Raw genomic sequence first — 20,012 nt, 5'->3', positions numbered from 1 at the left:
TGTCGCCCACCTTGCAAATGCTGCAGTTAGCGGTAAGTGACCTCCAAAGAGTTAGGAAATTCCCCATTTGTTCCAGAGAAGTCTGAAAGAGAGGAGTCAGGTCACAGGGACCTTTTTGCTGCCCAGTGTGTGTCTTCTCTCCCACACTGGCTCTGGCAACTCCCTCTGCTTTCCAACTCATGATATTTTCTTGCATGGTTCGGTTGTTGGTGACTTCTGCTTTGCCTGGCACCCAGTTGTGCTTCCACTCATGTTTCATGTGCTATGCAGGCCGTGGAAAAGCGAGGGAAGAGAAGGAATCGGAGCGTCAGAGGGAGCTCCGCAAAGCCAGTGCCAGTGAGATTTCTGGGGACCTCAGGGGAGTGGGGAAAGAGGAAGATGAAACGAGAGGCGGGCATGGGAAGAGAAGCGTGAAGCATGGTGGGAAGTGGAGGAAAGAGAAGGAGGTGTGACTGACAGAGGAATTGCTGCCCGCAGCTTATCCAGGTCCTGTCAGTGGTGTGGGTGTGTCCACATCACCAGCCCACTCCTCTCCAGGAGTCACTCGGATCCTCATTGCTCTTCTCTGCCAGGGATGCATGGCTAGAGAAGGGAGCCAAATGCTGGACAGGGGAGCTCTCTGTTTCACACACACAAGGGAGCACTAATCATGGGTGAGACGGGCATACCGACAATAAGCAGCTCTCCTACACTGCAAGCCAAGTCAGGGGTGAGGAAGAGAAGATCTGGGCTGAATATAGGAGGAAAAGCAAGGCAGCAGATAAATTCCAGATCTCAGCCTAGTCCCGGACAGTTCCCTCCTCCCGGAGCACTAAGCTAATCTCCCTTAAGCCTGAGGCTAAAACAGAAGTCCGGCTGTCATGCCAAGCCACCCAAGCCCAAAAGATCACTCAAATCAAGCTAAAAATCTCAGAACAGCCTTTTGAGAGATGTCCTGTTACCTCTGCCTCTGCACTAGCCAAAAATACAGTGACTGCAGCCTCTTTTGTAGTACTTGGGTGCTTCTGTTTCCAGCCAAAACCAAGTTCAGAGGGACACAAAAATAAACAGTTAAGCCCAATTTTTCTGAATCACAACCGAAGTTCACTTCAGATGCAGCAGGGAATGGAGATTCGGAGAGGTTTTTACTTCTTCTGATTCAGTTCTGCCATCTCTAAAAGGAAGAGCGGGGTCAAGTCAAGGAAGATAACTGGCCGAGCCCTATTCATAGGAGTATAAAAAGTCGCAATTTTAGCCTCATCTTTTGCAAACCCTTTTCAGGAGTACATAGCAAAACTCAGACTAGCTCAGACTTCTGCATCATTCCACTATTAAAAGCCTGCTGCCAAAAGACTTCTATTTTTTGCAGTGCTGGTCAAGTGACCTTTTGCAGTGCTGTCTGTGTTGACACACAGCATCTCTTGGCTCTCTCCAGAATAGTTTCTTCTCAACTTCTTCCTTTATCTAGTGCTGGACCCGATGGGGACCCATCCACTGACTTCAAGAGGCTTTGGATCAGGCCCCACACACACAACGTGATTCTGCTCTCCTAGCAGTGCAAATCTGGAATAATGCCACTGAAATCGATGAAGTTAAACTGGTGTAAAATCAGCATAAGTAAAAGCAGAATTGGGCCCATGGTAGGTGGATTAGGTGCCAAATCACCACTCCTGGAGAGTGAACAGATGCAAAGAGCAAAGGAATAACATTCACAGAGATTAACCAAAATCCAGGTTTATTCCCAATTTCTCTGTCTCCCTTTGCAATTGGGATGGGGTTTCCTTCAGCCATTTTCCTGTTGTGTCATGATGGAATGTAATATTTTAACACAAGGCCATTGCGTTACATCAATACATGGCAACGTTGCTTCAAGCTGTCATTGTGGTGAAATGGTGAAAAATCTGAAAGAAACCATTCACATAAAATAAATAGTCTCTCCAAAGTGTCCAAAGTACCCAGGTTTCCTTTGCTTTCACAATCCAGTAAAATGTAACTGCGTTAAGATCTAGTTACAGGAGAGCTGTGTTGAAAACTCAAGTCTTCCAACCAATGTGAAGAGATGTCACAAGTGAATGCTCACTTTAAAATCATGCGGCTAAAATAGAGAATGACCGCGCTCCTCTTCCAGGCTAGAGGAGCCTTGAGAGACAGCGTTTGCTCAGCATTACAAGGTGCCAGGGACTGCAAAACACTGTAGCACAATACACAAAGATGCCATGTGTGATGCCCAGGATCAACTGAGCTGAGACGAATCAACGCTGCCGAAATGTCACCAACTCCTCCAGCTAGTCAAGTCTTTTGTTCTTTCTGTTTATTCAACAGACTGTCCAGCTATTTGGAGACTTGGAAGGCCACAGCTTTCCTCAAGATTCCAAAGCAAGAATGCAGTTCTTTTGGCAGGAGGCTGTTGTTTAATTATCTATGACTCTGAGCTATCCAAAACTCAGCACTCAAGAGGGAAAGGGAAGAGGGGTGTTCTTCTGATGGTTTTGGTTGGGATTCAGATATTACCAAAATCCTTTGATTACCTTCTAAATGGGACGCAGGCTACATCTTGGCACTGGACTTCTCATGCATCCACCTCCATGCTAACAATGTCAGACGATCCACAGGGCTAGCCACTAGCATGCTATGTTCTCTGGCCGAAATCTCAACTCATCCCTCTTAACTTCAGTTCAGGTCACAACCTGAAGGCTGCAAATCCAAGAGTTCTTTAATGGGACAGCATGGCAGTTTTGTCCATCTATAGACAAATTACAGCCAAGCTTACAAGGGGTGGAAAGGGACCCCGGCAGCTCCTTCTCTCATTAGTGCTCTCATGCAGGAGGCAAATACAATGCTGCTGCCAGCACTTACGAAACATCTGTGCACTGAGCTGTTAGTGCTGCTACATGTGAACTCACTGCCACCATTGTCCACGAAGGGCACTCCTCTGTCTTAATCCAGTTTCACATCTGCCTATCAACATCGACTCCAATGCAGTTGCACTCTTGGCTTGGGACTTCCAAAGGATCCTAAGGGACTTAGGCACCCAACTCCTCCTTTGATTTACAGTAGTTTAACTGAGCCCAGCACCAGGCTCATTCAGTCCATAAGCCTATGCAAGCATAATTGCACAAACCACCTCTCCTCAGGCACGGCACCTTCCTTACTAATCTAATGGTGCTTTCGCTGCAAGTGCCTTAAGTGAGTCCTAGATTTTCATTTTCTGGTGAGTGAGGCATACGAACTGCTGACAGTGCTGGTTGCAACAGCCAGACAAAGTCAATGGGCGTCTGTCACTTGGGTTTCCCTGAGCTTTAAATCACACCCATTGTGGGTAGTTAAAAGAGGAGAGTCATCTTTCCTCTTATAACACCTCCTGCTCTTCACTGCCAGGGAACGCACAGCCTGCCTGGACTTACTGCTTCAAAAACAATTATTCAGCTCATCTTTGAATCGAAAACAGAATCTTCCCTTACACCATGACCATTGTTTTCACTTGAGGAATTCAACTCCCTGGAATGTTTTTCTTATTTTCCTCATGGTGAAATACAACCCCACATATCTTTGAGGGAGTTCCAGAAAGCGTCGCTCATTTCACTTCACTTCACCTCAGACACAATTCCCCAGTTATCAGCAAATCATGTGTTGTCCGCAAAACCATCCCATCCTCCTCCCCCGCCACCCGGGAGATTCCCTAAATTCCTATGACAGATCACTGATAACCATTAGCTACACAAGCATTAGGGAGATCAAGCACTATATCTAACAAATAGGAATGGGCTGTCACAGAAAGAACCAAAGATCAAAGGGAATTAACTGACTCTGCTTATGGGAGCTATTTTTATGATGCTTGGTGGGTATCTTCATAAATGATCTGGAGGATGGTGTGGACTGCACCCTCAGCAAGTTTCTCACATCCCCCCCACCCCCATACACAGGGGATGTGAGAAAACCTTGATCTATGCAGGAAATAGCCCGACTTGATTATGTAAAGAGTTGTCACTTTGGATGGGCTAGCACCAGCAGGAGAGTGAATTTGTGTGGGGGGGTGGAGGGTGAGAAAACCTGGATTTGTGCTGGAAATGGCCCACCTGTTGATCATTTTAGACAAGCTATTACCAGCAGGACAGTGGGGTGGGAGGAGGTATTGTTTCATATTCTCTGTGTGTATATAAAGTCTGCTGCAGTTTCCACGGTAAACATCTGATGAAGTGAGCTGTAGCTCACGAAAGCTCATGCTCAAATAAATTGGTTAGTCTCTAAGGTGCCACAAGTACTCCTTTTCTTTTTGCGAATACAGACTAACACGGCTGTTCCTCTGAAACCTGTCTGTATGGATGGAGTTTCTTCTGTGTGTTTTAATATTGGAACTCACACTCAGAACCTATTTGCCTTCAGAGGTTAAATTCACTGCTGATTTACATCCCATTGTTACAGAGCTGAATCCAGTATAAATTTGCCCTCATACTTCTTGAAAAGAAGAATGAATAAAACCCTAGGGGTTCAGATGGACACTTTCTGATCAAGAGTAATGAGCTGCTGTCAAGAGTAATGAGCTGCTAACATTAACCATCGTTTACAAATACAGCCACAGTCCGACTGTGGGTTGAATGTGGAAGTTTGCTTTAGGCTTTTTGTCCTTAATGGTATCACATACCAGTCTGATTACATCAGCTGATCTTTGGTTCTGTTCTAGTGGCAAGTGTCTACATGGCAAAAAATATATATATAAACCCAGCACCACCCGCACACGGGGCACTAATTGGTCCCCTTGTTATCAGCCTCAGCAGAGACACTAAACAATGGAAACTGAAGGAACCTCCCATCAGAAGGTATGTCTGCCTAGCAATAGGGAAATGCAACTGCAGCATGGGTAGGCATGCCCAAACTAGCTTTGACCAAGCTTCTTGCTGCAAGCAACAGTGCTGCAGCTACCCATATTTTTAGTGAGCTAGCTCGGGTATGCCTACACTTACTGTCCAAATGGCAGTGTAGACGTACTCTAAGAGGTGGCCATTACTGAACCGGGCTGCGCAATATGAGTGGGGTAGTTTGGTGAAGTAATGTATGCGTTGTTTTTGCTCATGCTGCACCTGTTTGGTGAATTGTCCTTTCAGCACCTCTCCCCAGCACTAAAGTCACTATTTTTTCCTTTCAAACATGTTCCATGTGCTTACCTTGGCTTCCAGAGTGTTTAGCCTCTCAGTCATATCAGTTAGTCTTGTGCAGTTCATGCATTCTAGAAAAGAGAAGGGGTACAACAAGTGTTTTATTAATTTATTTGAACAGCTCTAAATCTGCAGTGTCCCCTCACGCTGTATCCATGCAAACATGTGGATTTCACAAGACTAAGAAATAATGCTTATGGGGCAATTATAGACCAAAAAAAAAAAAAAAATTAAATATTAAACACCAAGGCACAAGTTCGGGGCCACAGCCATGCGAAATGTAAACGAAATCTACGTAAGTTCTGAAGCTGCTAAGAGGTGTGGAATGTTCGAATGAGTTCCTGAGATGTAGCAATAGGCAGACTGTAGATGAGGAGGTCAATGATGCATGATCAATAGTCACATGGCTTCACAATGTATCACATGGCTGGCACCTGCACATAGAATACATACACCCCCTGCAGCTATCAAATATCTACAGCGTTGCAAGCGTGCACCGCTCACACTTCAAAAGCTGCTTCTGTTCTGAGAGAGATGGATGATTTTAGGGGCATTCCCCCGTTTTAAGTATAGGGAATCCCCTTCCACCTGGAAGAAATCCAGCCTCAGCATGGGGGAGACGCACCAGATTAACTTTTGGCATCTGTGAAAAAGTGTGACCACTGTATGTACACACACACTCATCTGTGCCTACAAGGGGCCTAGTTCGAAGTCCATGAAGCCAATGGAAATACTCTCATTGCCTTTAGCAGGTGCTGGGTCAGGCACCAGATCTGAAGCAGCCCTAGGTAGCACTCACAAAGTGATTCATATCTCACTTTACTGTATAGGAGCCACTAAGCACTTGATGACAACCACCAGCTTTTCTACTGCGTGCATTCTAAAGAACAAACAGAAACATAAGGGGCTGCGAGTGTGATTTAAAATGATTGCCTGATCTAAAGAACATCACGTATCTAAACTTCGTGACTGCATTTACCCCTAGTTTTCATTTCAATAATTTCTTAGAATTTTTGGTTGTGTTTTGCTGAACAATGCTTTCTGTTGAAACGGTGACTATTTTAAGTGCTATAAAGGCTCTCCCTCCCGCCCCTGGGTGAACTGGGATCTGGGGAGACTCTGCCCCTATAGGGTAGGGAATGGGGGAGGTCTTCTCCCAGACCCTGTGTGAGCAGGCGTACTAAATGGGGGGTGGGGCAAATGAGAACAACCCACCGAGATGAACAAAGCAGTTCACTCTCAGAGCTATTGTTTCAGGCTGTATCCATGGGGTCGTCTTCAGCTGAGAGTGTCTTTGGTCAGGGTTTTAACCTCCATCACCCACTTTCCCAGAAGTTGGCAGCAACTCTGTGTTTTACATTACAGGCTACTAGAAAGTCTCCCAATCCCTCTGGAGAACAGATTAGCTCATTCACATGTGTCAGCTTCTACAATGTAGCAGTTTTAAAAGGAAAAAGTGAGCCGAGCAATGTGGAATATTATAGATAATCAACTGGTTACTGTACCTCGTTATGAATCAGTTGCTACTCTCACATCCCTCATTCCAAAACAAATACAGAAATAAATCTGCCGTTTTCGGCTCACTGAGGGCCTGATCCATTGATGTCCATAAATTTGTTAGTCTCCAAGATGACACAAGTACTCCTTTTATTTTTGTGGATACAGACTAACACGGCTGCTACTCTGAAACCTGGATTATTATTGTTATTAATTACTTGTATGGTAGCATGGAGAAACCTCAGCTATGGAGCAGAACCCCCCTGTAGTAGGTGCTGTATACAACACAGAACAAAAACTGGTCCCTGCTCCAAAGAGCTTACAATCTAAGCAGATGCAGCAGGTCCTAAGAGCAATGAATCTCCAAACGCACTTCCTAAGAAGTTCTTCCTCTTTGGTCTATTAGTGCCACTGAAATTCTGCAGTGGGATTTTTAAAGCTGTTTAAACTCCCATTGGCCCCTTCATTTCTAACAGCCACCTGCCAACTGAACATCTGACTTTTTTCCTGGCACAAACTGGCTCATGCATATGTGAATGCCTTAAATGTGTTATCACAAAATGGAACAGAACGGGCAAGGCTTGTTTGGTTCGGAACTGTTTGTGGTGTGTAAAGCAGGAATGATCTGTGTGTAGATTGGCTACATGCTTTTTATCTTGCTCATCCACACAGGAAGAAACAATTGAACAAACCCATCATTTCACAGAGCCAAAAAGGTTACCAGATGCATTACAGAACAAATAAAATAAGGAACCCTATTCTCCCCTTTCCCTGCCCAAAGATACTATTAACTCCCATTGATTTCCGTGGGACTGACTTGTACTGTCTGAAATTCACTCCTGTGCGGAGGAGGAGATGGATGTACCACCTGAAAATTCATCTGGTACATGGGGCTCATACTGCCCCTCTGTGCATGGTTCAATTTGATCAAATTGATGGGGGAGAATCAGGTTTATAATCTGTGCCAGAGGAGTTTACAAACTATAGTCCTGATTCTGCAATTAAATATATTTGTGCAGAGCTCACGGAGACTCTCTGACTCCACATTAGCACGTCTATTTGCTGGGCATGAGGTTCATTTTCGAACTGACACAAGGAGTGATTATAATTAACGACATGGTGGGATGGGGATGAGGAAGCAGAAGAGTTACAGTAATAAGATCATGCAGGCATTTGGTTATGGTTTGCGTCCACCGACGCACCCACCAAAGAAATGTAATGTTAATTAATGAAAACCAGGACAAATCAAGAAAGATTTACAATACAATACGTAGTTCTCAAAGAATACAGTGTTATTTGTTAAACTTAATAGTTACTTTACTTTGGCGCAGAGGATCTTGAGCTGTTCCTACAAAGGAGCAAGGGAAGGTCAGCAGCTCTTATGCCATAAGTTGCTGAGAGGGAGCTCGACATGGGTCTGAACCCCCTGAACTGTACGAAAGTTCAGATCTGTGTGCAAACTTTATCTCCAACCCACTTCTCAGGATGCACAAAGCAGCAACTTATGCTGCAAAGGCAAATTGTTCTACAAATGCAAAATGGCAAACCCTTGTGTTATAACTAAGCAGTGATGTTTAGTTCATCAACAAACAGACCGTGCTTTCAAAAAATGAAATGCTAGATAAATGCAAAGGATTATTATTACTACACATACACTCAAAACATACTTAGATGAAACAAAACAGCAAGACAGCTTCTAGTACTCTAGTCTAATATTGAATAGGTTTACTACCGGGGGACTATATCCGGTCCTTAGGATGGGTTGGGGGAGGCGGAACGGGAGGAATCAAGCGAATACATATTTTCTGTATCCACTTACTATGAAATTAAGTATTTAGAGAGTCTGATCCAAAAAACTCATTGAATCCAAAAATGGAGCCCATAAGGTCGAGTTTTCTGATCAGAGAGAATGCCTTTTGCATTATTAAAACCAGCTAGGAGGATTTCACATCATCATTTCACGTACAATGAATTCAGTGTTGAGGCAAATCTTACATGCTCTCTGAACTGGAATTCCTGAAGAGACTCCTTCCAGGTCTGCATAAATTCATCATCTGTTGCAGCATAGTACCATCGTTTATTTCCCTCGTATTCCTAGTTGGTGTATTAGGTGTGGGGGGTTTTCAGCTAAATCTTGAGTAAGGAGTTGTGATTTCGCTGTACGAAGCCCAACTTCAAAACACATGGTTGGATTTGTTTTAGAAATATTCCAGGAGGGAGGATAAATGATTGAGATAACGAACATTATACTGTAGCAGAGTATCCCATGACACCTAGTCTGTCTCCATAATGTCTTAACATTCTTATCCCAATACCCCACTCCTTATGCACCATTCGCTCCCCCCCCTCACCGTATGTACGCGCGTGCAAAATAATGCTACATGATGGAAAGAAATGACATAACATATCAGACGCAGGATAGGATCAGCATTTCTCAGGAAACGGAAATGTAACAGATCACAGAGTCCGTACCCCTGGGGCAAGATATAAACCTGCTGGTTTTGATCTAAAAAGATTGCTACACTTGATCCTAGATAAAAGGGTGTGGGCCAGACCTTCAGCTAGTGTAGATTGGTGTCTCTCTCTCAATTTCAATGGAGCTATGCCATGTGGCGTTTGCTATTCCCTCTTTACACACCTCAGACAGCATAAGCATCAGCATAATTTTATAATGATTATTTAAAAATATACACATTTTAACTGTTCAGTGCTTCCAGCCCCGCAAATTGGAGAGCTCCTCACCTCACTAAAAGCAAACACAATGGACCCCTCTCGGTTATGACCAGTTTAAACCCACGCTTTACACCAGTGGAAGAGAGAGGACAGTCAGGCCAGTGATTACAAAAGGGACCACAACTGTGCAAAAAGAAAACTTCCCAGTGTCTCTGCCTCAGTTTTTGGTCCCTCCAGCATGCACGCAGACACAGACACTAAAGGCCAAGTGCAAATCGGCATAAGTCCATTAAAGTCAGTGGATCAAGGCCCCAGGTTTCTGCCCTGAAGGATTACTCCAAAGTGGATATTTGGGGTACAGTAAATGGAGTGTGAGAAAATTCCAGAGTCATGGACTCTTCATTGAAAACAAATAGTCTTGAGAGAACAGGAAATAAGAGGATTCTATCTCTCAACAAGCAGCAGCTCCAAAGTTGCAGACTTTGGTTTCCAAAATGTCAGTATGGTCCAGTGCACTGCACACTAGTCGGGGCAGGAGAGAGGTGCTGGGAGACTTAGGCAGTTCCCAACCTGTCTCCAGTCTTTTGTAGGGCCCTGGCGAAGTCACTTCCCATCTCTGTGCCTCCATTTCACCATCTGTAAAATCAGGGTAATGATACTGGCCTCCCTTTCTAAAGTGCTTTAAAACCTGTGGATGGAAAGTGCTCTGCAAGTGCAAAGTATTCCTGTTCACATAATTAGTCTCTTGGCTTCAGTTGTACTACTTCCATGAGTAAGGATTTGTCTCTAGATAATTATACTCATCATGTACACTGCGCTTTTCATAGCTCTCTCAGTGCTCTCCAAAAGATGGAAAAAATAATTATCCCCAATTTAGAGATGGCAAGCCTGAGCCACTGGCAGGCCCCAGAGTGTCAGTGTGAACAGGTCTGGGAATAGAACCAGGACTCCACTGGCTTTTACTACAGTATGAAATGATTATTAAGTGCTTTGATTCAGACCACAGCTGGTGTGTGATCAGCCTTAATAATCTTACACTTTCAACAAATAAAGCTGTTCTTATTTGGGGCATTGGGATTTATAAAGATGGTAGTAAAAGATAAAATGCCCATTATTAAGAGGTTTAAGAGAATTTCCATTTCCAAATGAAGTGGAAGAAATAATGCTCCTGTTAGTCAACAGGACAAACTCCTTTCTTCAAATCTCCAGTAAGAATACGGAACAGTTCCTACGCAGAATTACACTGGTACAAATCTGGAGGGACTCCAGTCAAGTCACTCAAGTGTTTACACTGGTGTAAAAGAGATTGGAAACTGGAACTGGAACTGTACTCTTCTGGAAGCAGAAGCAACCCTTTTAATATGTGTAAGCCTGAAAGTCCCATTATTCAAATTTGCAGCAGCCAAATGATGCGAGAGCAGAACTTACTCCATTAGAATGGACATGTATACACGTTGCCCTCCCTCCCTGGTGAGTGGATGGGGAATGAGAACTGAAAGAGACATCCCCACGTCTGCTACAGTCCAGTGGCAAACCACTAGATGGTTATTCCTTGAAGTAACAATGGTACCTTTGTAATCTCCCTGCTAAACCATAGCTCTTTGTTGAGTTATTGCCTTCTATTATCACCTCCAGCCTAAAACCTGCTAGATCTAAAATGACAGATCTCCCTTAAGACAAACTACTGGGACATAAACTTCCTTAATATAATATGTTTTCCCCACTGTCTAGCCAATAGCATTCCCAGTCATGCTTTTTCAGACACAGTCAACAGTTTCAATGGGAATATAAACATGCATCCCCACCATGCCTGCCTAGGTGGCCTACAACAGGGAGTAGATGAATAAAGGGCCCTTCCCCTCCTCTTTTTAATTTATCTGATTTGACCCTTTCAGCCTGTGTGTGTCCATACACAGTTTCCTTAAGTAGTTCGTGGTCTGGTCCTTCTCAAAAGCTTTCCCTAGTGCTCATGAAGAATAGCAGACCCAGGCTATAAATCATGACCAACCTGGGATGTGTTTTTTCAACACTTTCCCCTTAATGAGAGTCAGATGTTGGCTAGATCGACTTTATTAATTATGCTTGTTATTTAATATCAGTCATGTCTCTAGCTCTGTAATGGAGCCTGAGCATGTGAAAGGTGAAGAGCTGACAGCGTCAGTGGATAGGAGTGCTACAGAGCTGGCCTTGTCTGGTTGTCTCAGATCAAAAATAATCAGCTAAGAGGTCAGAGGAATGGGGGAAGGAACAGGCAGAAGGGAGCCCACTCTAACAAACATAAGACACTCCAAAAGTAAGACAAGAACCTGGTAGACTTCAGTGAGGAGCGTTCCTCACTAAGGATCTTGAACATTTATATTATTGAGTGCAATTTCCTTTTAGTTTGAGATGATCAGGCCTGCGCTGCTAAGTACTCTTTATTTAAAGACGTGCTGTTACCTACCTGTTGGTGGACTAGGTTTATTATTTTGTGTCATAGATTTTCAGCCTTTAATAAAGCCACACACTAAAGGGACCAAGATGACCAAAGAGTTATAAAATAAAGTCAAAGTAGGCTAGATTTTCAGAGGTACCGAAATCGCACTGAAAATCAATAGGAGCTAATTACACATATTACTGATGCCTCACAACTCCCCTCCCCGTTTAAGTATTATGATAACTAAGCTGTTTTGCAGATTAAAAAAATGGAGGCTCAGAGAAATTAAGGGACAATTCCTGAAGTCCTTACTTAAATTGTTACTCCTCTTTACTCAGGCAAACTCCCATAGCAGGATGGAATAAAACCTGTGTGAGGATATCAGCATTTTGCCTTTGCTGATTTGCCCATCACACAAGGAGTCCATGACAAAGGTCAGAAAAAGGAACTACAGAGTCTAGAGCTCTTGGCTGCATGGTGGTTTGAAGACAGACACCCAACAGTATAATTATAAGGACAAAAAAAAACCTCCAAAAGACTGTTCTAAGTAGATTCTTCTTTTATTGAATTACTTTTTAAAAAATGCAAACAGTTTACAGAAATCCTGTGTTTGATAAACAGAAATGTCAATCAATGTTCCCTCTAATTTGTGACAGGCCGAGTGCGCAAAAAATTTCTTCTGTGCAAATGTTTGTGCGGGTTTAGGATCTGTGTGCGCGTATACACGCACACAGCTTAGAGGGAACAGTGATGTCAGTGGAAACTAGCCAAAATAATTCCACAGGAATAGATGCAGTGTTTCAACAGGAAAGTACAGATTTGTTAACAGAGCAAGATTTTTCCAAGATGGGAAAAAAGTGCACAAAATATTCTTGATTTACACCAGGGGCTGTGGTGGGCTGAAACAAAGCAGGATACTGCTTCACCTCTTTCCAAATGCATCTCAGTAGCTGCAGGGGTGTGGGGTTTTTGTTCTTCTGGGCGGGTTTTTTCGTTTGTTTTTATGACTTAGGCCCAGATGTTTAAAGGTATTTAGACACCTAATAGGATTTCCAAAAGCACCTAGACGCCTAACACCAAATGGGAACTAGGTGCCTACGTGGTTTTGAAAATCCTATTAGGCACCTGAATATATATATTTTTTTAAATCTGGGCCTTACTACTTTGGGCTGCTGGGCTGAGAAAAACAAGTCTTGGATAATTTTGGAGTCATGTTCCCTGGACCACTGAATGTGAAGATGCCACGCAGAGGTGACACACACAGCCTTCCAAACAGGAAGTTGCTGGCTGTGTATCACTTGAGGGTCCCTTGTATAGTAGCACATTGCTGAATCTAAATGTTGAATCTAGAAGCTGTTAGTTTACCTCTTTCCTTGGGACAAAGTATTGTTGTTCTAATTTATCATGTGCCTAGCATGCTTTTCCCTTCTACTGCACGGTCCAGCCAAGGATTTCAGAACAACATTAGTTTTTTTCCCATTCTCTAGAGCTTCCCTAGTTATTTAAGAATCAACATGAGGTTGGTGAGAGAGACAAGCTAACTACTTCTGCTAAACAATCTGTTCCACCTCGCATTTAGCTGTGATGCTCAGAGTTCCTTTCCCAGGCCTGAAGAAGAGCTCTGTGTGGCTCGAAAGCATGTCTCTCTTCCCAACAGAAGTTGGTCCAATAAAAGATATTACCTCACCCACCTTATCTTTCTACATAAGGTGAACACAGTCTAGCTTTGAGGATTCTTCCTCAATAATACATAGAACAGGCTTTCCTGTAGCTGGGGGGAAAATTAGTGAAATGACTTGCGGGGACAATAATGGGTTAAGTTACTGGTGGGAAGGAGGAAGTCTAAGAATTCAAAAGAATTTTCACACACACACACACACGCACGCACGCAAATGTAGTTTGCAAGGTTTGTTGCAAGGTTCCAACAAGATCCACCCATCTGTAACGGTCGCAGAGCTGAACTATAGAATATTATTGTTGAGATTTCTGATGATTTAACTGTAACCAAACTGTTACAGTAAACCAAACTAACACCAGCTTTGATGCTCCGTTTATTTCCAAGCTGGCCATTTGAGCTTCACATTCAAAACATCACTGAGGTTTTTCTTCTGCCATCTTCAGACTTCTGGTACAGATTCAGCCCTGTCTTTCGGCACCAGATACTGCGAACCTTGCCCATACAATGCAAAGTGTGGCATCATACAAGAGAGATTATTGTAATTCACAGCTCCTGAGACTACCTGACTCAACTGCTCCGAGGCTACAGGCATTTCAGAATAGGCCACATATTCACTTGTCCTCCTAATTCTTCAAATCTATTTGCCCTTTGCTGACCTCTAGCCCAACTCCTTATCATCACAGTGGCCATTAATACTGCAGCATTCCTATATGGTGTGAGTTCCAGCTATCCAAGCTGTCAATTGTCTCTTGGCTCACTGCTGTTGGTAGCCTATTACGTTGGTTTCTGTTCTGTACCAGGTTCCTGGAAAGCCCCTCAAATCAAAGTGCTGAGACTTAAGAGGAAGGGGACAGAGCTATAAACTTTATTGGACATGCCTGCACTGCATCACTAGGCACACAGAACTCCCTCCCTCATCTCCCGAAGTGCTGTCCCAGCAATGCGCTCAGCACCCAGAGTCAAACCAGGGAATGAACTTTCTGCGGGGAAGCCTTGGCTGTTCCGAAGTGCTGGAGGAGATTTCCCCAGGGCACTGCAGATATGGCTTATTGCAAACTAAACGTTCGTGGAGGCTGGTAGGTGACATCTGAAAGGCGGGCAGGCACCGGTGCGCGCACAGGGCCAGGTTTCAGCATCAGCTAAAAAGGCATAATGTAATGTCGCCAGTTCAAAACAAGGACCCCTGCCTGCCCTGAGGAGCACCCAGTGGGACTGGATGCTCGGAAGTGTAAGTCTCTTGAGATTCAGGGTGAGACGCAGATGAGAGAAGGGGGCTTCTCCTCCACTGATTTTCACTGGGAGTGAGGCACCTAGCTGCCTGTGACAATCTCACCTTCAGATTTTAATGCGACAGCACTCGGCGCTGCCGTAAAGTACCGGCTCCCCAAACATCTATGAACAGCTTTGTCCGTTTCCTCAAACCCATTGTAAAAGCCAGGATGATGCTCTGTCCTGTTCACTCTGCAAAATGCTCCCAGTTACAAGAAGTATTCAGTTGTGTCCGTGCACCCTCAGACAAGAAACTAAAATGTACACAGGAGACAGTGGTCTCAATTCAGACTCTGCATCATCCCCGGGGCCCTTCTCCACAAAGTCTCCCAATGGACTCCCCAGTAAACTAAGACATGAGGCAACAGAGGAACAGCAGTAATGAATCAGGCCTATTCAGGCTTGTCGAGATGCAGAAGCTATTGCAAACTAAGTGGGGGTGTGAATTTAAAGTACTCTAGCTCGGGGTGGACAGTGCAGAATAAGCGTGTGCACACAGGGAGCTAGCGTGGAACAGCTATTCTGCAGTCCCTATTCCAGGCTGTTTATACTGTTTATACAAATCCTGGGTTTATAATTCCCAGCATTATCTCTCATCTGTGTTTAAGGTACTCCTGAGGTTCTGATTACTATGATTTCATCTGAGTCATGAAGAACAAGGGAACACAGTCAATCATAGATGATAATAAACCTGTCTTAAAATGCAACCCATCTTGCTTTCTTTAACTCAATTGTATAGATATAGGGCCAACTGGTGTAAATGGGCATAGTTCCCTTGGTTACTTACACTAAGTTCTTTGGGGCAGAGACTCTTTTTTTGTTCCATGTTTGCCAAGCACAGCTGGGCCCTCATCCACCACTGTGGCTTCTGGGTCCTACCGTACAAATAATACAGTGCACTGCAGTTATGCCCATTTACATTAGCTGAGGATCTGGCCCTTACTCACTAGTTTAAACGTCAGCATTTATTCAAAGCAAATACTTCCTCTGATTTATGGTACATAATCCATGACAGAGCACTGTCTAGGAACAGCATCCCAGTGGACACTGCATTAGTGGTCATATGAGGGATTTGTTCCAAGGTTACAGCTGCTTCATTACTGAAATCCTCATATCTAAAAAAAAACACTTAGCATCCTCCTTAAACAGGGCTTATGCAAAATTTATTGCAGCTCCAGGAATGTCTCTTGGAATGGGGCAAGAATAGGGTAAGGCTGCACCTCAGCCAACCCAACCCCTCGGGCAGTTGCCTGATGTGCTCAGCTCTGATATTATGTTACTTTTACAGCTGTGGAGGGTTTGTCAATGAATTTTTACCCTTCCTCTGAGCTCTGTGCATTGATGAGGAGTGGGGAGAGTAGCCAGAGGCTTATGGGTCCAAAATGAAATACAGCACAGCAGTGCCATTTATCTGCCATAACCCACGCAGAATTTGGAGGTAGGAATCCCACTCCACATCCACACTGGGTATTTCTGGACAATAACGAGCAACAGGTTGGTGGAAATGAAATAAGCCTAGCCCAGGGCTTTAAAACCATATGGCTACAGAGTGGGTGAAAAGACTGAACTAACCAGAAACGGTCTCTCTAGGTCAGAAGCAAGCACATTCGTGGCATGCACATTGCCAAAATCTGTCAACATGGCACCTTTCACTTTCACACACTTCCCGGTCCAGATTTCAGCTGGTATCAATTATCATAACTCCACTCAAGTCAATGGAGCTTTGTTGATTTATACCCGGTGAAGTATCTGGCCCAGCCAGAAAACTATGAGTGTTCAAGTGGCAGGGTGAAAGTAAGTACCCCCAAGCACACCTAACCACTGAGTTTTTTTAGATTCACCGTTCCTATAAAATATATTCTGAAAGGCATTCCCACTCACGTCAAACAAGTAAATCACCCAACCCAAACCCTTTAAAATTAGAAAATCCACTTAGAAATATTGAGATGTCAAATACTACTTTACTTATGGTAATGGCAACGGTTCTCTCATCAACGAATGGGGATTTCTGTGTATGTAACACCCACTAATGGTCATGGGAGTTACTCCGCACTGAGAGGAGAACATACTCAAAAGATTCCAAGCACAAAAAAGATAAATGTTATCAAGGTATAAACAAAATGCACATTTAAACGAACAAAGGAACAACAGAACATTCCCTTCCCACAAGCATGAGTTCAGAAAGCGCCATAAAAATATCAACTTTGGCTATAAAATGCCACATTAATGATATAAGACAAAACAATCTCCCCCTATATTTTCAATAAGCAAGAATGGCGATATTTCAGATACCACTATAGGATAACCACTGGTGAATGAGGACTTTAATAGTGACAACTTATCAGTCCAACAATACCTTATGTTAGCACAAATAGTGCTGCTCCAGACTATCCAGTTCGGGCTTTGCAGAGTTTTGCAGATGAAGACAGTTCTATCTGCACGATAACCAGCTTATCTGCTCTTCTCTGTTGTGCATTCATTTTATATTACACTATAGTATGCTACGGAATAATTAACAATAATATTTAGTACCTATAGCACACTTCCTCTGCAGCTCTCTCAGAAGTTTACGAACAGTGGGTGCCATTAGCCAGATTTTACAGATGTGGAAAGTGAGGCCTGGAGAGATTAAGTAATTTTCTTAAGGTTAGACCACGGATCAGCTGTAGCGGAAGGATTATTATTTGTTTTCCAGTAGCAGTCCTCGTCTCCCTGTTTGTTTGGACAAGACCCTTTCCAAACAGCTTTCTGAATAGAACCTGTTACCCAAGTCTTTTAGTTCCACATTGTTTATATAACTCACTAGCCCCACCTAGGTCCCACAGGGAAGTCCCTTCTCCGCTGGCCCTCATGACTACAGCGGTTGAGGAATTTTCTGATGAAATGTTTTTTCATTGGAAAATGCCTATATTGAAAGCCATCCCAGAATATCCTATAGCCCAGTGGTTCGGGCTGGTATATGGAAGACCTAGATTAAGTCACTGCTCTTTCTGGGTCTCCCATATACCAGGTGAATGTCCTGGTTATTCAGGGGTGGGTCTCTTTCTCTCTGCATTTTTCTCATGAAAATATTCAAAAAAGTCTCAGGTTCCCCACCCCCCAAAGTGTGGAATGGGAAAATATTTGAAATCTTGAAAATTTTCATGCAATGGAAAAACCATCTCCCCCCAGCAATACTCACGACATCCCTAAAGCTGAAATCTTTTTCAAAGCTTCAGTCATTTTAATAAAACATTCAAAGTGACACAAAGTGTCTGTTGATTTCCATATATTACAATGCTTAGAATTCTGTACTGAACATCACATTATCATGGAGAGCGGCCAGTCTATTCCAGCAGCAATCCACACTTACGAGATACGAGCAACTTATACCCATGATGTTACCTTAACGTCTTGCCCAACTAGATCATCAACGGCCAAGCACGCTACTTTCAAGGCTTCAGATACAAATAATCAATGAGAAATGTGAATTACAAAACTCAAGCAATTCAAACGCTTCCACTCTAGAACTCTAACATCTTCAGCTTGACATGGGAGCAGAGGATTAGTAGCCAGACATACGTTCCTGTGTAAGACAGATCTCACTTCCCCACTTTGGTATTTACCACGTCAGAATTGATGGGGAGTTAAATTGGTAATGCTGCTGCCCCTATTGTACCTGTTCTCTACTGCATCTGGTGCCTTTCCTTTTAAAAAAGGAAAAAAAATAATCTCTTGAGAGTGCAGGGCCAAGTATACATCCTACACTGCGCAAATCTGTTTATCTAAGTCCCAGGAGAAGCCATAGCATTGCTCCAGCACGTTTCAATACTCATTTAAGGATTTAATCTCCGTGTCCTGTTCCCATTAAATCCCTCTTCACACATATCTGAGATAAGACCCCAATCTGCAGAACAGCAGCACCACATCTGTGCCTTGCTAGCTGTCTATATTTCCAGAGAGTTTAGTCTACAGCCTAGAAAACAACGTGTCAATTAGAGGCTCAGTGCAACCATAGAAGGAAAATGTCTTTAAACCTCAGATAGCTGGAGAGACACCAAATCCTAGAATGAATCCTCGATAAGGTGGATTCCTTTCTCAGACCAAAAAACACCCTGATGAACTAATATCCTCTGAGACACATTCTGTCCTTGGTTGCACTGTACAACCCCATTGATGTCCAAAGGATGTAAGTGAGCGAATGGGGCCCGACCTACTTTACATTCATTTAATAGCCATCTTCCCCAAGGATCCCAAAACAAGAAAGAGGAGGAACCGCTTCTGCTCCTAAATGAAAATGGAGTGGGGCTGGAATGTGATAGCTATTCAACAGGGCGGAGTGACAGCACTAGATTAGAACAAGAAGTGAAAAACCAAAGCCAGCCAACTCTGCATCCTGTAGAAACTGCAGGGTGAATTTAAAGGGAGGTGGTAGTTACCCAAATTGGCAAGGAAGACAAAGATTAACACCCCTGCTATTATGAAAACTCCCATAGTGTCCTCAAGAAGGAAGGCTCCTTAATGAATGACACTTCAAGAGGAAGGGCCAGTGTCTTTGCTGTTGTAAGTTGTCAGAGCTTCATTGACTTCAAGGACAGGGGTTCAGAAGACCTAGACTGTATTCTACAGGTAAGCCAGAGACTTCCCTTTTGTCTATGGACCACAACGGTCCTTGTCTGAGGCTTGGCCACAGCAGGTCCAAGATGGGAGACTCCAATAGTTAAACTCCTTCTAGCGTCTGACCAGCAGCTGACAGAAATGACAACATTAACCATTACTAAGTGGGGCCAAAGGGGAAGAACACACGCTTGACATCCCTGGGAACAGAAAAGGACCTGCAGGTGCGACAAATTATTCTGAACTGGAAGAATGTGCTCATTCAATAAGTTAAATTGAAAGCAGCAATCTATTCCTTTGCCTTTATTGCTGGACTTGGGTTGCCCGAGGAAAATCAGCAACGTAGGAAACCACACACATCCTTTGATAGGAATTACCATAGGAATCAGACCAATGCAGTCCAGCAGCCTGCCCAAGATGTTCAGAGACAGGTGCAAAATGGAGATGGGAGGAAGGAGCGGAGTCCTCAATAGTGATCAAGATGGGGAGGGACTAAGGAGGGGAAAGAAGGAGCTCTGTTCTGGAAAGCTCACATAGAATCATAGAAGTTTAGGGTTGGAAGAGACCTCAGGAGGTCATCTAGTCCAACCCCCTGCTCAAACACCAACTAAATCATCTGAGCCAAGGCTTTGTCAAGCCAGGCCTTAAAAACCTCTAAGGATGGAGATTCCACCACCTCCCTAGGTAACCCATTCCAGTGCTTCACCACCCTCCTAGTGAAAAAGTGTTTCCTAATATCCAACCTAGACCT

The 20,012-nt window shown here is 43.7% G+C and overlaps 1 protein-coding gene across 3 annotated transcripts in view; it reads right to left on the bottom strand.

Annotated features, from left to right (window-relative positions):
• The window catches only part of COL26A1 (collagen type XXVI alpha 1 chain), a 218,325-nt gene that overhangs the window by 50,053 nt on the left and 148,260 nt on the right, over positions 1–20,012 (bottom strand). For all 3 annotated transcript variants that reach the window (XM_048824217.2, XM_048824218.2, XM_048824215.2), the window contains exon 4: positions 5,142–5,203. In XM_048824217.2, the coding sequence (XP_048680174.2) occupies positions 5,142–5,203 (62 nt within the window). The remainder of the gene's footprint in view (positions 1–5,141; positions 5,204–20,012) is intronic.

This window comes from Caretta caretta, chromosome 17 (assembly GCF_965140235.1).
Source record: "Caretta caretta isolate rCarCar2 chromosome 17, rCarCar1.hap1, whole genome shotgun sequence".
NCBI classification, from domain to species: Eukaryota; Metazoa; Chordata; order Testudines; family Cheloniidae; genus Caretta; species Caretta caretta.
The sequence above is the reverse complement of the archived record's forward strand: the minus strand, read 5'-3'. Positions and strand labels throughout refer to the sequence as shown.